Here is a 14,432-nt window from a genome sequence, read left to right as displayed (position 1 = left end):
ACCCTAATAAAATGATGTGAAACTTTTTTCTTTTTTTTTAATCTGAGGAGTGAGCAGGCCACAACTTTTCACCGGACAGGGTGGGGCCTCTCTGGCCGGACGTGTTTTACAACCTAAAGACATCTCTGTCCTCCACCTCAATGTCCACAGTCAGCAAACGCCCCGGCTGCTTCAATTAATGAGCGCTGAAAAAAAAACAATACAAAAATAATGCTGAAAGCTTTTAATGTTTTGTTTTGTTTCGCTCCAACTTTGTGACTCTGCTCTGTTACTACCTTCCACTGTGGCACAGATGCAGGAGGAAAGGTTTGGCTGATCTCCTGCACCCATTCACCCAGGATACAGGCGCTACAGGGGCGGAACCACCCGGCGGGTGAAGGGGGCCCCTGCCAAGATGTCCACCGTAGCTCTGTGAGCCGGCGTCATCTGTGCCGAGGTGTAATACCGCAGGAGCACAGCAGTTTTAATCCCACAAATAAATCTAAACTGGCATTTCCAGCCAAGCAGAGAAATGTTGGATTGAGACGAAGCTGCATCGGCGGAGCGGTACGAGAGAGGTCATGTGACTTTCTTAGGTCATGTAAATGTTTAACACCAACCTAAACTTTAACGTTCAGCTAAGCTACAACAGTCCAATCGGGCCTTTTAATTCAAATAGTGTGTGACTTTACCACCACAGACCAAACTTAACAGCATCTCGTAATCAGTTTACATTTAGCATCTGATTTAGCGTCTGATTTACTGATGTTTATATTAGTCTAATTTAATTTAACACTACAGACATAGACTGTAAAACACAATGGACGAAGCATCGGTCAGATGACCCGTCGGTTTTCTAAAGAGCGGTTTTGTAGCATCTTCAGGCTCGGGAAGCTGACGGGACACGCCGCCTGTATGTCAATCAAAGCGAGCTTTGCTCCTCACAACATATCTGCCGTCAGATGTTTCCACTGGGATGGCATGATGGTTACAGATGATAACGGCAAGCCATTGGCTGAGAAATAAATCTAATGCTTGATATAAACTCACCTGACGTTGTACAAACCAAAATATTTGAGACTCAAAAAAAATCAACACTTTTTTTCTCTAAACAATTTTTTTTTTGATTAAAGTGAATTTTTTTTTTTTATTGAAAAGATATTTTTTGATTGAAGCAATCTTTTTTTTTTGATTGAATAATTAAGACACAAATCTACCTTCATACTCCTGGAGAGGTTTGAGAGTTTGTGGATCAGAGTTCAGAAAGAAATCCACCTCAGACATCCATAAATGCACGTGTGACGCCGGCATCCGCTCGTGGGAGGAAAACAGACTCGGAGGTTGGATGACATGATGACATGCACGGGGGGGCAGAGGGAGGGACTGGGTCACCATGGAAACGGCTCTGACCTCTCAGAGCGGCAGCAGAACGAGCTGAGCACTGAGGTTCTTCCACCGTCCGGCCGAGCCGCAGCAGACGTCCAGTTTAGACATCTGTCAAACCTTCTCAGGCTTCCACTTGTTGGTGAGAGTTGTGGTGGGCAGCAGATGGACCGGGACCCGTACGGAGGGAAACCCACGGCTGCTACAGGTGAGCTCTTCGTCTGACAGCAGATTGGAGTGATGCAGGTATTTATGAGTTTGACGCAGCTGCCTTTGTCCAAACACGGGACACTCGTCATATCGGGACAGCTCAGAGGTCAGTTTATGTCCAAAACAACCAGAGAAGCAAGAGAACAGCTCAGTGGTTTGGTGACGAATGAAAAGGCACGCGTTTGTTGAGACTGAAGGTTTTTTTAATTGAAATTTTATTTCGAACATGAAACTAGTGAAAACAAAACAAAACAATAAAAATAAATGTAAATAAGAAAACAAAAAGACAAAAATATAAATAAAAACATGCAACCATCATAATTAACATGCTTGAAAAGGAGTAGGAAGAAGTAAAAATGTATTAAATCCTACCCCCTAAACTCTATTTCATTATAATCAAAATTAATTTAATTTCTATACAAAAAACAAAAGATATCTATATATATATATCTATATATACATATATAACACATACACACACACACACATATATATACACGCATATACAAAAGGATTTTAATTTAAATAATTAATAAAACTCGGATCTAGGGATTTCAGTTATTGATTGAGAATAAATAGACAGGATTATATGATCTTCATCATTTCTGGTGCTCCTGCACAGCCCCAAAATCACAACTGTAGGGTTAAAGGTCACGGCTGTTAGGGTCTGTGATGGACGGGTGACCTGTTCAAGAGTACCTCACCTTTAACCTGATGACGGCTCGGATAGATTCCCCCCCCTGCGACCCTGGGCCGGAGGAAGTGGGCGTAGAAGATGGAGGAATTAAAACTGATGACACACTAAAAACATCACAAGAAGTGAAGCCCGGTCATTTAAGGGCTCCAGAGCTTCAACAGAAGATTAAACCAGTATTCTGGGATTTGGGTAGGGGCGTCACATTTTTATAAATTCATTATTAAAACATTTCCATTTAATGATATCTACATGTAGCCAAACGGTTGTTTCAGTAAGTTGAAATGGACAGACTTGAATCAGAATAAATGTAAAATAATATTGGTTAGCATCACTGATTAGCATATGTCAACCAAGCTAAAACAGCTAAGTGTGATTGACAGCAGGTGGGCGTGTTTTATGGCGCTTTTGCATTAGTCTCACTTCTCCCCGGTTCTACCCGCTATGGCCCCATTTTGCGCTTTCGCACTAGGGCTGAGACGGGTAGAGCCGCTCCAAGTCGATACTTTTTTCTGTAACCATTTCAGCCAGGTTCTTTGCGGGCTGAGAAGGGACTATTTCTGACGTCACCACCCTCCTCGCCACCGATTGGTCGGGGGGCGGGGCCGTCACCACCCTCCGCGCCTCTGATTGGTCGGGGGGCGGGGCCGTCAGACGTTTGAATCAGGAAGCGGGAGTCAGAGCGAGGCGACTCGCGGCTCGCAGCGATTTTATTATAAAGCGCAAAACGTCTGTTTGGTGATCCAACTCTGAGGTGCAGATGTTCATAAACCTGGTGGCTGAGGAGAAAAAATGTAAAAAGGGATGTAGACGGGCTGTTTTACTCTCAGCCGCTCCCGGCTCCAGCTGATTTCTCATCAGCGCGACATGAACAAAGCGGTTGCGCAATCGAGTACGTCACAGCAGCTTCACCCAAACCTGCCCGCTTCTCCCCTGGCAATGCGAAAACACACGGGTGGAAGCGTGCCGTACCGCGCCGAGCGGAGCCGGGCTCAACCGATACTAGTGCAAAAGAGGCATTAGACCTGTTACATACGTCCTGGCACTGCATAGTATGAGGAAAAAGAGGCTTCAAAAGCACGTGTGGGTGTGCACGGAAGAGTATTAGGGCCAGGCAGGAGAAAAAATATTTGAAAGGGGAAGATTTTTTTTTGATTGTGCACTTCGAGAAAAAAGTCGAAATGTCGAGAAAAACGTTGAAATGTCGAGATTAATGTTGAAATACGTTTCGACTTTATTCACGAAATTTTGTCTTTTTTCTCAACATTTCGACTTTTTTTTCAAAGTTGTACTTCAAAATTATTCTCGACATTTCAACTTTTTTCCTCAACATTTCGACTTTTTTCTCGAAATTGTACTTTAACATTAATCTCGACATTTTGACTTTTTTCTCGACATTTCGACTTTTTTCTCAACATGCATAATGGAAAAAAAATCTTCCTCCTCTAAAATATTATTTTTCTCCTGCCCGGCCCTAATACTCTTCCGTAGGGTGTGAGAACATGTGGGTGACATCACAGGGTGTTTGTCCAGTTCTTCTTATACAGCCTGATCGAGCCGATGATGGTGTGTAGGTGATTATTCCAGGTGATGTTTCCGTCGCTGAGGTACCGCCGTAGCAGACCAGAGTACAGCTGCACAGCTGAGGTGCCCAGCGTGGTTTTTTAAAGTTACCTTTGTTCGCGCAAACATTTTCTTTAAAGGTGAGACAAATGCAAAAGCAGGGTTTCTCTACATGAGTCCTGGTCTTTTCGTGTGGACTAGTTTTATCCCTTCAATCACAGTTGGAGGACCGCGCCAACTCATCGAGCCAACTACGATAAACTGACCGTTCTATTAAGAATGCAGGACAATATCCCAGAATGCATTTGACATCAGAGGAAGCTCACAACTGTTGATGGCAGCTTTAAAATACTACAGTTACCATAGAATGTGGTTCTAAGATGCTCATGCAAGAGGGTAGAGATGGAGATGTTTGCGGCTGCTCCATCAGCAGATATATGATTAAGAAAGGCCTTTGGTTTACCAGAAAGCCCCAGCTGCAGTATTGCTAGTTATTCTGACATAAAATAAACCTGCTGAGAGGAAAACAACACGGACAGAAACATACATTTGCATAAATTATTTGTGCGCTAATTTAGACTGAAAGCAGCCTCAACGACATGAGCTGCTTTCACCAGCAGAAGATTTGACTCTTTTAAACTCTGACATTTTCACCACAGAATTTGACCATCAATGAAACGACATTAAAAACAAACCCAGCTGGAACCTTGCAGGTAGGATCCAGGTGTTTCCAGAAAACACAGATGGAAGGATGGAGGTGATGATGTTGGTGACCTACGTAGAATATTCATTGTTAAGTAACGGTGGAAGGATGGAGGTGACGATGTTGGTGACCTACGTAGAATATTCATCATTAAGTAACGATGGAAGGATGGAGGTGATGACACTGGTTGCCTACGTAGAACAATCATCGTTGAGTAACGATGGAAGGATGGAGGTGATGATGCTGCTGGCCTGGTCTGCCGGAGGAACAACAGGAACACGTCATCCAGGTGTTTTTATCATCTCATGATGGAGTCTGGCTTTTAACACAGTGAAGAGTTTCAGGTTGTTCAGGACTGTTTACGTTTGTAAAAATGTTCAGAACCAGATTCAGCGGCTTTGCTAATCAGTGTTGGATTTGTATGTTTCATCTGGATTCTCTCTGAGTAAAACAGCTTTTGGTTTCATTTCTTTGGAGTAAGAACATTTTAGTGAATTGACGTCTGAGCGCTTGTGACAACAGAGCAGACTAAAAACACTCAGGCAGCATCGTCGTCATCTGGGAAGGTTACGATGAATTTGCATGGCATACATCTGACACCAGCGCTTTTTGTCACAGAAATTAATGTATTTTCTTATATGGCACCAGTTTCGCACGAAAAACACACTTTTATTTTGGACAGTTTAGGGGAAACAAATGGAAACCAGGGGATTCCTGAGGAGGCTGCAGGATTTCAGTTAGATACCCAACACTTGCAAACATTACCTCCCCCGCAGTAAATCAGTAGTTTACTGCACCTGCAGGTTTAGATGATGTGTTTTCAAGTTTGTGGTTAAACTCGTGACTTGTTAGCATGCGTCATCTTCCTATTCTTACACCTGTTTTCTAGCAAGGCTGTTATTTACCTGAACCCTCTACTGAAGCACTAGTATAACGTGCAGATGGCTCATTTACTCGTCCACAAACACACAGTTGCACCTGTCTTTGTGCTGATCTTCATATGCAGACGTGCAGCCGAGGTGCACCTGTCAGTTAAGAGCCCGCGGTCGCCTCGCTGAGTCCTGTTTGCTAGTCGACTTTGCCCATAGTGTAACTTCAGTTTTAATTGAATTAGGCGTTGGCCTTGTGCGGCGCTGCGTTGTGGTCAGTGGAGTGAGAGAATGAAGCGTGGACAGAGGGATGCATGGAGAGGCCGTGGGGAAGCGCGGTGGTTACTTATTGCTGGGTTAATGGGGTGAGAAGCGACTGAATCAGCAGCATACCCTTGTTCACAGGAAGGCAAACAAGCACTACGGATCAGCGGCGTGCGACAGGAGGTCAAACAGATGGAGCCGAGACCCCGGCCAGTCGCCAGAGGAGGGGGGGAGGGGGCTGCGGAGCTCAGGCTCTTTCCATTCCTTAGCCGATGCATAATCAAAGAAAACAGATCCATCCTTCATCTGCTTTATCAACATGCTATGTTCTGTTCAAGGACAAGCATGTCAAGGACCTGTTCATGGGACCCTCCGGCAGGAGGCCCCCCCTTATGATCCAGGTCCTGGTCCAGGTCCCCCCCCCCCCCCCCCCCCCGCCCCTTATGATCCAGGTCCTGGTTTTTCTTGCCACTTTTTGGCTTAAGGTTTTTCTCCCACTAGGGGAGTTTTTACCTGCCATTGTTTATGTTATGTTTATGTAATAATTAGGGCTGTCAAACAATCAATTTTTTTAATCGCGATTAATCGCATGTTGTCCATAGTTAACTCGCGATTAATCGCATATTAATCGCACATTTATCAACACATTTTTTGCTGTTCTAAATGACCTTAAGGTATTTTTTTTAATGTTTTTAATACTGTTAACAACATGAGAAAAGGAAAATATGCTTGCTTTATGCCAATGTTTATTCAACTTTCCACAAAAAAAGCTTTTGACCTGAATGTAACATTCCTTCATAAATACAAACACAATGTTGTCCCCAACTTTACACTTGTAAAGACTAACTTAAGATTCCTTGTTTTTTGGAGTAGCTCAATGTAAAACAATGAACCGTATGCGCTCTCTGCATCGGTCGTGTGTTTGGCTGCAAGTGGTATTTGAGACTCGACGTACTTCGATGGTAAAATCGACAGTACATGCAATTAACTTTAGTTTTGTCCAGCGAACCATCTGGCATCTTTTTGAAAGTGAACTTGCCGTTCAAAAGTCCCTTTTCATTCTCCATCTTTCCTCGCTTTTCAAAAAAGTTCACGCAGTAATCCACCATACCTTTCCTCAAGCTACGGTGCCTTCGACCGCCAGAAATCATATAATGCGCTTTTTTTTTTTGCTTTTTTAATCCTGCGTGTTAATCATGTGTTAAAAAAATTGTCATCGTTAAGAGGACGTTAAGTTAACGCGTTATTAATGCGTTAACTTTGACAGCCCTAGTAATAATTGCTCGTGGTCATGTTCTGGGTCTCTGGAAAGATCCTAGAGACAACTTCTTTTGTAATAGATGCTGTATAAATAAAATTGAAATTAATTGAATTGGGGCAGCACAGTGGCTTAGTGGTTAGTACTGTTGCCTCACAGCAAGAAGGTTCCTGGTTCAACTCCCTGGCCCGGCGGGGCCTTTCTGTGTGGAGTTTGCATGTTCTCCCCGTGCTTGTGTGGGATTTCTCCGGGTACTCCGGCTTCCTCCCACAGTCCAAATACATGCGTACTAGGTTAACTGATGATTCTAAATTGCCCGTAGGTGTGAGTGAGAGTGTGCATGGTTGTGTGTATATATGTGGCCCTGCAATGGACTGGCGATCTGTCCAGGGTGTAACCCCTGCCTCTCACCTGTAATTAGCTGGGATTGGCTCCAGCAGACCCCCGTGACAATGGAAAGGATAAAGCGGGTACAGAAAATGGATGGATGGATGAATTGAATAGTTGCTTCAACTTCACTTTTATCTGTTGCCGTACACCCATGGTTACATCTCAGGCCTGCCGCACATTTCAAAAACGGTTTGGGCAACACAGATTAATGTTGTTTAAGAGTTAAATTATCTGATTTCAAACAGAAGAAATCAGTAGATGGAAAAAAGCAGCCTCCATGAAAGGCTTTGAGGGCCAAAGGAGGGCCAAAGATCTACAGTGATAGACTCACTAATGTCACTTCAAACTTTACTGTGTACAAACGTGGCCTGATAGTAATCTTGTCCAGACGCAGCTTGTGTAGTGGTCAACTGGATCAGTGTTCCATACCTTTTTTCTTTGGAAGAATAGCACCAGACCATAGGCGACAAAACCCATTCATACCTACTGGCAACAAGTCCAGCATCCAGACTGATCCAGACCTGCGGTTCCTCTGCTAAACACTAGGGTCTGGGTCCAGACCTGCGGTTTCTCTACAGACCACTAGGGTCCAGATGCTGACCTGTAGTTCCCCTACTGACCACAAGGGTCTGGATCCGGACCTTATATTCCTCCAGTGGCCACAAAGGTCCGAGTCCAGAACTGCCGTTCCTCCACTCAGCATCAGGATCTGGATCCAGATCTGAGATTTCTCCACTCACCACGAGGATCCGGGTCCAGATCTGTGGTTCCTGTACTGACCACCAGGGTCTGGATCCATTGACCTCCAGGTTAAAATGTTCAACTTTACAGCAGAAATAAACACATTTCACACATTGGTTTCAGCTCCGCTAATCCTGGTTTCAGCTCTGTTAGTCCTGGTTTCATCTCTGTTAGTCCTGGTAATCTATGCCTGGTAGGCTTATAAGGTAAAAATGACTGAACATTGATAAATGTATTGATGCTGAAAAAACGATATATCTTGGTTTCATACCATTAGAAAAGAAATAAAAGTCTCATATTTCTCTTTCTGGAAAGAAGATAGCAGCATATTTAAGTAGAGATGACGGGCTTCACAACGTCAGAGGCCGCTGAAGAAGCACAGTTGATACTGACTAACAGATGTCTTTATTTCCAGGTTGATCTCCACTGGTGGATGCGGTCATGTCAAATCAAGACCACACCGGAATACGAGGATGACAGAAAAGAAATCTACTGGAATTCCACACATACAGGCTGCAGCTTTCCACAGATTCTCGTTCACATGGAAATAACTTCATCCCTCACAATGTCATCCAGAGGTGGAGATTCTGTAAACATCAGCGTGGCCATTCTCTACGGTGTCCTGAGCTCCCCTTCTCCCTCCACCACCCCTCCAACTTCATCCTGCAGCATAGATGAGTCCTACAAGTACATCTTCCTCCCTATTTGCTACTCTTTCACGTTCATCTTCAGCATCAGCCTCAACTCCGTGGTCCTGTACCGTTCCTTCCGCCATACCAAGCGCTGGAATGCCTCCCTCATATACATGGTCAACCTGGCTTCTACAGACTTCATGTACGGCTTGTCTCTGCCGTTCCTCGTCGCTAGCTACATCATGCAAGACCGCTGGATCTTTGGGGACTTCATGTGTCGCCTGGTCCGCTTTCTCTTCTACTTCAATCTCTACTGCTCCATCTTCTTCCTCACCTGCATCTCCGTCCACCGATACCTCGGGATCTGCCACCCCATGAAGGTGATCACGCTGGAGACCAAGAAGGCCGTCAAGTGCACTTGCGTCTTGGTTTGGATCATAGTGTTCGCATTGACGTGCCCGATCTTCCGGTTTGCTCAGACCGGTAGTTTGACGAGATTGGCAGGCATCGGAAGCAACGTCAGCACCAGTACTGAGAACCCAGACCATGACACGTCATCAGAAAATGGCAATGCCAGCTTTGGTTACTCGGGAGAAGCCACAGAGGAGTACCAGAACTGTTGGGATGATGCCATAGATAAGGAGTTTCTTGATTACGTACCCTATGGAATCACACTCCATATGATTGGCTTTTTTTTACCCTTTTCCATAATTGCTTGGTGTTATTCTCACGTAGTCCTGACCATATTTAGAACTCTGCCTTCTCAGCTTCCATTACACTCAGGTCCAACAGATGCAGGACAAGAAGGAGTGGAAAGAAGAGATAGAAGGAGCTCTGCAATGGCTGGAAGAGGAAAAAATGGACTGTTGATGGCAGCAGGGAGAGACGAAGGGATTTCTGTTTTCCTTGGTGCTCAGTCTCCATATGCCAGTCGCAGGCGCAAAGCTATCAAGACCATCATCACCATCACCCTGCTCTTTGCTCTATGTTTTTTCCCCTTTCATGTCACCAGAACCATTGTTCTCCTGCTGAAAGTGTCCAGGGGAGTCCCCTGCCACACCATGAACACAGTCTCCATATGCTACAAGATCACGAGGCCTTTAGCGTCCTTCAACGCGTGGCTCAACGCGCTGCTCTACTTCCTGACCAAGGACAAGGCGGGATCTCCCTGCTGCCAGGCAGGAAAAACCACAACCCAAGAGGGACTTCTGCTGCCCCTGAGAATGATGGGAAAAGCAGAGGGTGCAGGGGAGGCAGGGATGGAGGAACGCATTGACAATAAGCAGAATAAAGCATTTTACAATCCGTCATACACGAAAAAAGCAAAAGTTAAGTATATAGTTGAATGACACATTCATGAGGAATTGATTTTAGATGATTGATAGATAGATAGATAGATAGATAGATAGATAGATAGATAGATAGATAGATAGATAGATAGATAGATAGATAGATAGATAGATAGATAGATAGATAGATAGATAGATAGATAGATAGATAGATAGATAGATAGATGTAGAGATAAAAACCCTGCAGCAAACAAGTGAATAAAAATTACTAAATCAAAATGACTAATGAGCCTTTTTTTTCTCAATTCTCCAAGATCCGGAGGTCTGCTTAGATTTTAGAAAGAGAAACATACATTTAGTTTTTCTCCTCAAGTAAAGTTACAGCTTTTTTCAGTTTTAGGGGATGCATTTGTAAAATGTCAGAATAGTGAGAGGAATGTTTTTAAGAATTTTTAAGGACTTTATCCAAATTCGGAAGCTTATGTACAGTTGTTCGGACTTTGGTAAAAGTGCGTTTAAACTACATTTAAACAACTTTAGAACCAATTGGTTCATAGTTGCGTATTTTTGGTTTGAACAGATGAACGAGGGACCTTACAGTGTCTCGACATTGTGACCAAGAAGTAACCAGAGCTATGAAGATCTGCGATTCTTTTCCTCATGTATTGGTTGATATATTTTGATCTCGCAATGATGCTTTGCTAATAAGGCCCTTGAATTTGAAGTTATACCTTAAAACCGACCCACATGTGTGTCTCCTGTTAACACAACGATGTCAGGTGACTTTCAGGAGCTTTTAATGCAGAAACATCCCCATGGGGAAATCTCCAAGCTGTTGAAGACCACGGCCAACTTATATGTACATTTCTCTTTAGTCTTTGAGGTGTTGAGGAGCAGATTGTTTTCCCTGAACCACACTGACAGCCTCTCCACCTCCCCCCTGTAGGCGAACTCGTCACCTCCTGAGATGAGCCTCACCACTGTGGTATCATCAGCATACTTCACAATGCTGCAGGCCACAGGTGCAGTCATGTGTGTACAGAGAATAGAGCAAGGGGCTCAACACAGACTACGTTTACATGCACTCAATAACCCTTTTCTAACCGCAATATTAGCAATAACCCGGTTGCGCACGGCCATGTAAACACCAATAACCCCTTTGAATAACCGGAATTTGCTCATATTCTAGTTTTTAAAAACCCGAAAACGACCCCTTGGTTACTCCTTTTCTAACCCGAATATTTGGTCATGTAAACGCGTAACGGAATATCCCGATCAAAAGGAACAGGAATTTGTTTTCTGTGCATGTTCTTTTCGCAAGTAATCTTGGTGTTTGAGTCCAGGAAGTTCTTATAAACATGGTGAAACGCAAGAACATTTATGAACATTTTGGCATTTGTAGACGGTGGAAAGTACCGGGATAGCGAGATTTACAAAAAGGTGAGCGAAAAGTTGCGCGAAGCAGGATTTGTACGAACGCCAGACCAGATCAAGCACCGCTGGAAAGAAGGCAACTTCTACTGGGCTGTTCATTATTGGCAGTGCTGCTGTTATTGTTGTTGTTTTGGATTTGGATACAGGAAGAAGAAGCGGAAATGACGGGAATTGCGTCATGACGTTCTCCGTGCGTCGCTGGTTTGATGGAGATATCCCAAATGATTACAATTACCATGTATACAGGGATAACCCTTTTTGCTCACGCATGGAAACAGATTATTCCCAATGTTTCAGTAACCGGAATATTGACCTTAACTAGAATTTTGACTGCATGTCACACAACCCTGTGGAGACCCAGCACTGAGGCTGAGGGCAGTGGCTGTGTGTTTCCCCACCCTCACTCTCTGCTGTCCACCGGTAGGAAGCTCTTAATCCACACGCAGGTGGAGTGAGGGAGACCCAGGTCCCCTAGTTTGTCAACCAGTCTTTGAGGGAGGACGGTATTAAAAGCAGTGCTGTAGTCCACAAATGAGGTTGAAGAGACTTGCTTACCAACATTTAAACTATGATAACTGTCCACAGGCCAGTGACATGACTGGATATAACAGAGCATCAGTCAAGACAGGCTAATCCAAATAATGGTGCTCTGCACACAGTTGTGAAGGTTTTTAATATCTACTCATCTGTACAACATGACATCATCAAGAATCTTGAGGAATCCCTGCATGTTTGGGGCAAGGCCAAAAGAAAATCAATGTTTGATTCCTGTGATCTTTGTACGGAAGAGTATTAGGGCCAGGCAGGTGAAAAATTAAAATAATATTTTAGAGGAGGAAGACTTTTTTTTCATTGTGCACTTCAAGAAATAAGTCGAAATGTCGAGAAAAAAGTCAAAATTTCGTGAATAAAGTTGGGAAATTTTGACTTTATTCTTGAAATTGTATTTCAACATTATTCTCGACATTTCAACTTTTTTCACGAAATTGTATTTCAACATTAATCTCGAAATTTTTACTTTTTTCTCGACATTTCAACTTTTTTCTCAAAGTGCACAATAAAAAAAAATCTTCCCCTCTCAAATATTTTTCTCTTGCATGGCCCTAATACTCTTCCGTATCTTTGAGCCCTCAAATGTCGCTGGATTAAAAACAGACTTGATTCTGTTGTGGAAATGACTACATGAGTTCAGGAGCTCGTCCAGAAGTCACAGAGAACCGCAACTTCCTCAAATGCAGGTTCAAGCTTGAGTAAAGGAGAAGCCACACACGGACATGATGCTGAAACATAATTGTCTTTTCTAAACCAGGGCTCTCTTTAAATGGACTGAGCCAAAGGGGATCGGTGTCCGGTGCCAAGACCAATGGAAATGTGATATTAGTAAACCATGGATGCAGCATCCTCCAGCCTGAAGAGAAGAGCAACCATTCAGCTTCCTGTGATGGTCTGGAGGTGCTTTAGTGATGATGGAATGGCAGGCTTGCACGCCTGGAGACCAATCATCAATGCTGGAAGATATTAGAGAAGGTCCTAAAACCTACGATCATGCATGTGTTGCAGATCTGAAATTAAAAAATGAATGTATACTCACAAATGAAATTAAGTTGATGTGAAAACCACAAAATAACTTGGGTTCATATTGTCTCCAGAAAAATAACGATTGATAAGTTTAAAGATTGATAAATTAAAAAAAATACCATCTTTTATTTTTGCCTTGCGTTAACCCAACATCCAGGATTCAGGGTTGTATTTCCTCTTGATTCATTAACAGTCATAGGTGATGAGTTACTGTGGTCATTCTAAACCTAGAGGACATACAGTCCACAGTTTTTCAAGACAAAGGTTGATTTTATTCCTAGGTTCATATTGAGGAGGTGAAGAGGTGATCTGTAATAGAAATCACCGTTTTGTATTTTCACACAGCGGCGTCCGGCGCATCCTGTGTGTTGCAGACCATTCCCTTTGTTTGGAGCAAGCCGGTCAAAGTGTCAGCCAGTTGCATTGTGCTTATGCAGTAGGGGCTAGCCAATTAAATCATACTTGGGGGCGGGACATTTTCAAATTCGTATGCAGCTCATTGGTGGAGCAAAAGGAAGGTATTTGATTGGTTGTTTGTAGGATGATGCAGGCATGTCAGATGCGCCACCAGTCCAGCTTTGTGCGTTTACTTTAGCATCCTGAAATCCAAACTCTTGATTCAGCCAGCATATGCTGACGTATCAAAGTCTCTCTCAAACGCTGCTAGCTGCAGAATTATCAATGTTTTTATTTCAATTTTTAGTGTATACATAGCATATTCATAACAAGTTGCTGTCTTGAAAATCCATCTGTGAAAGCAATTGTCTGTGACAGTGAGGTTTGTGAGTTCTGGAGGAAGAGTAGTACATCATCAGCATAAAGACTTATCTTGTGATCTAAAGTTTTGCATTGTATACCTTTAATATTTTTGTTTTGCCTAATAGCAGCAGTGAAGTAGATATAGGACAACCCTGCCTGGTACCTCTTTGGAAGTTAAAGCTTGTAGAAGTTTGATCGTTTGTCCTTACACATGCCTTGGGACAGCTATATAATATATTTATCCAATCAATAAAAGATTTGCCAAATCCAAATGTATGCAAAGTTGCCAATAGAAATTTCTAATTTACCCGATCAAATGCTTTTTCTGCATCTAGAGTTATATTGTAGTTTCCAGATTATTGATATTCGAATTGTCTATAATATTAGTCTATGTGTATTAGTAGAAGAATGTCCACCCTTAAGCCTGTTTGATCCAGGTTTATAATAGAAGGGATTATTCTTTCCAAACGTTTGGACAAAACTTTTTATTTTATTTATATTATTTTGAGATCTACATTTATTAATGATATTGGGCAGTAGCTCGATGGGAGCGTAAGGATCCTTGCCTGGTTTCAATAGGAGGCTGATATTAGCAGAGTTCATATTGGAGGGTAAACTTTTATTTTCCTTAACGTTTAAGATCATTTTATGAAATGTTGGTGCTAATATGATCCAAAATTCTTGGA

General features: G+C 43.0%; 1 protein-coding gene across 1 annotated transcript; it reads left to right on the top strand.

Annotated features, from left to right (window-relative positions):
- Positions 1 to 1,412: 1,412 nt before the first annotated feature.
- si:dkey-6n21.13 (P2Y purinoceptor 3) lies at positions 1,413 to 10,084 on the top strand. The gene is made up of 2 exons (XM_061710313.1): positions 1,413 to 1,570; positions 8,470 to 10,084. The coding sequence occupies exon 2, from the start codon at positions 8,488 to 8,490 to the stop codon at positions 10,033 to 10,035; it is 1,548 nt and encodes a 515-aa protein (XP_061566297.1). The 5' UTR covers positions 1,413 to 1,570; positions 8,470 to 8,487; the 3' UTR covers positions 10,036 to 10,084.
- Positions 10,085 to 14,432: the final 4,348 nt, after the last annotated feature.

Source organism: Cololabis saira, chromosome 20, assembly GCF_033807715.1.
Source record: "Cololabis saira isolate AMF1-May2022 chromosome 20, fColSai1.1, whole genome shotgun sequence".
Classification (NCBI taxonomy): Eukaryota; Metazoa; Chordata; class Actinopteri; order Beloniformes; family Belonidae; genus Cololabis; species Cololabis saira.
Note: the sequence above shows the minus strand (reverse complement) of the source record. Positions and strands in the feature narration are given on the sequence as shown.

Excerpts from the sequence above, each read along its gene's own strand:
- si:dkey-6n21.13 (XM_061710313.1), top strand. The coding sequence starts at position 8,488 with ATGCGGTCATGTCAAATCAAGACCACACCGGAATACGAGGATGACAGA.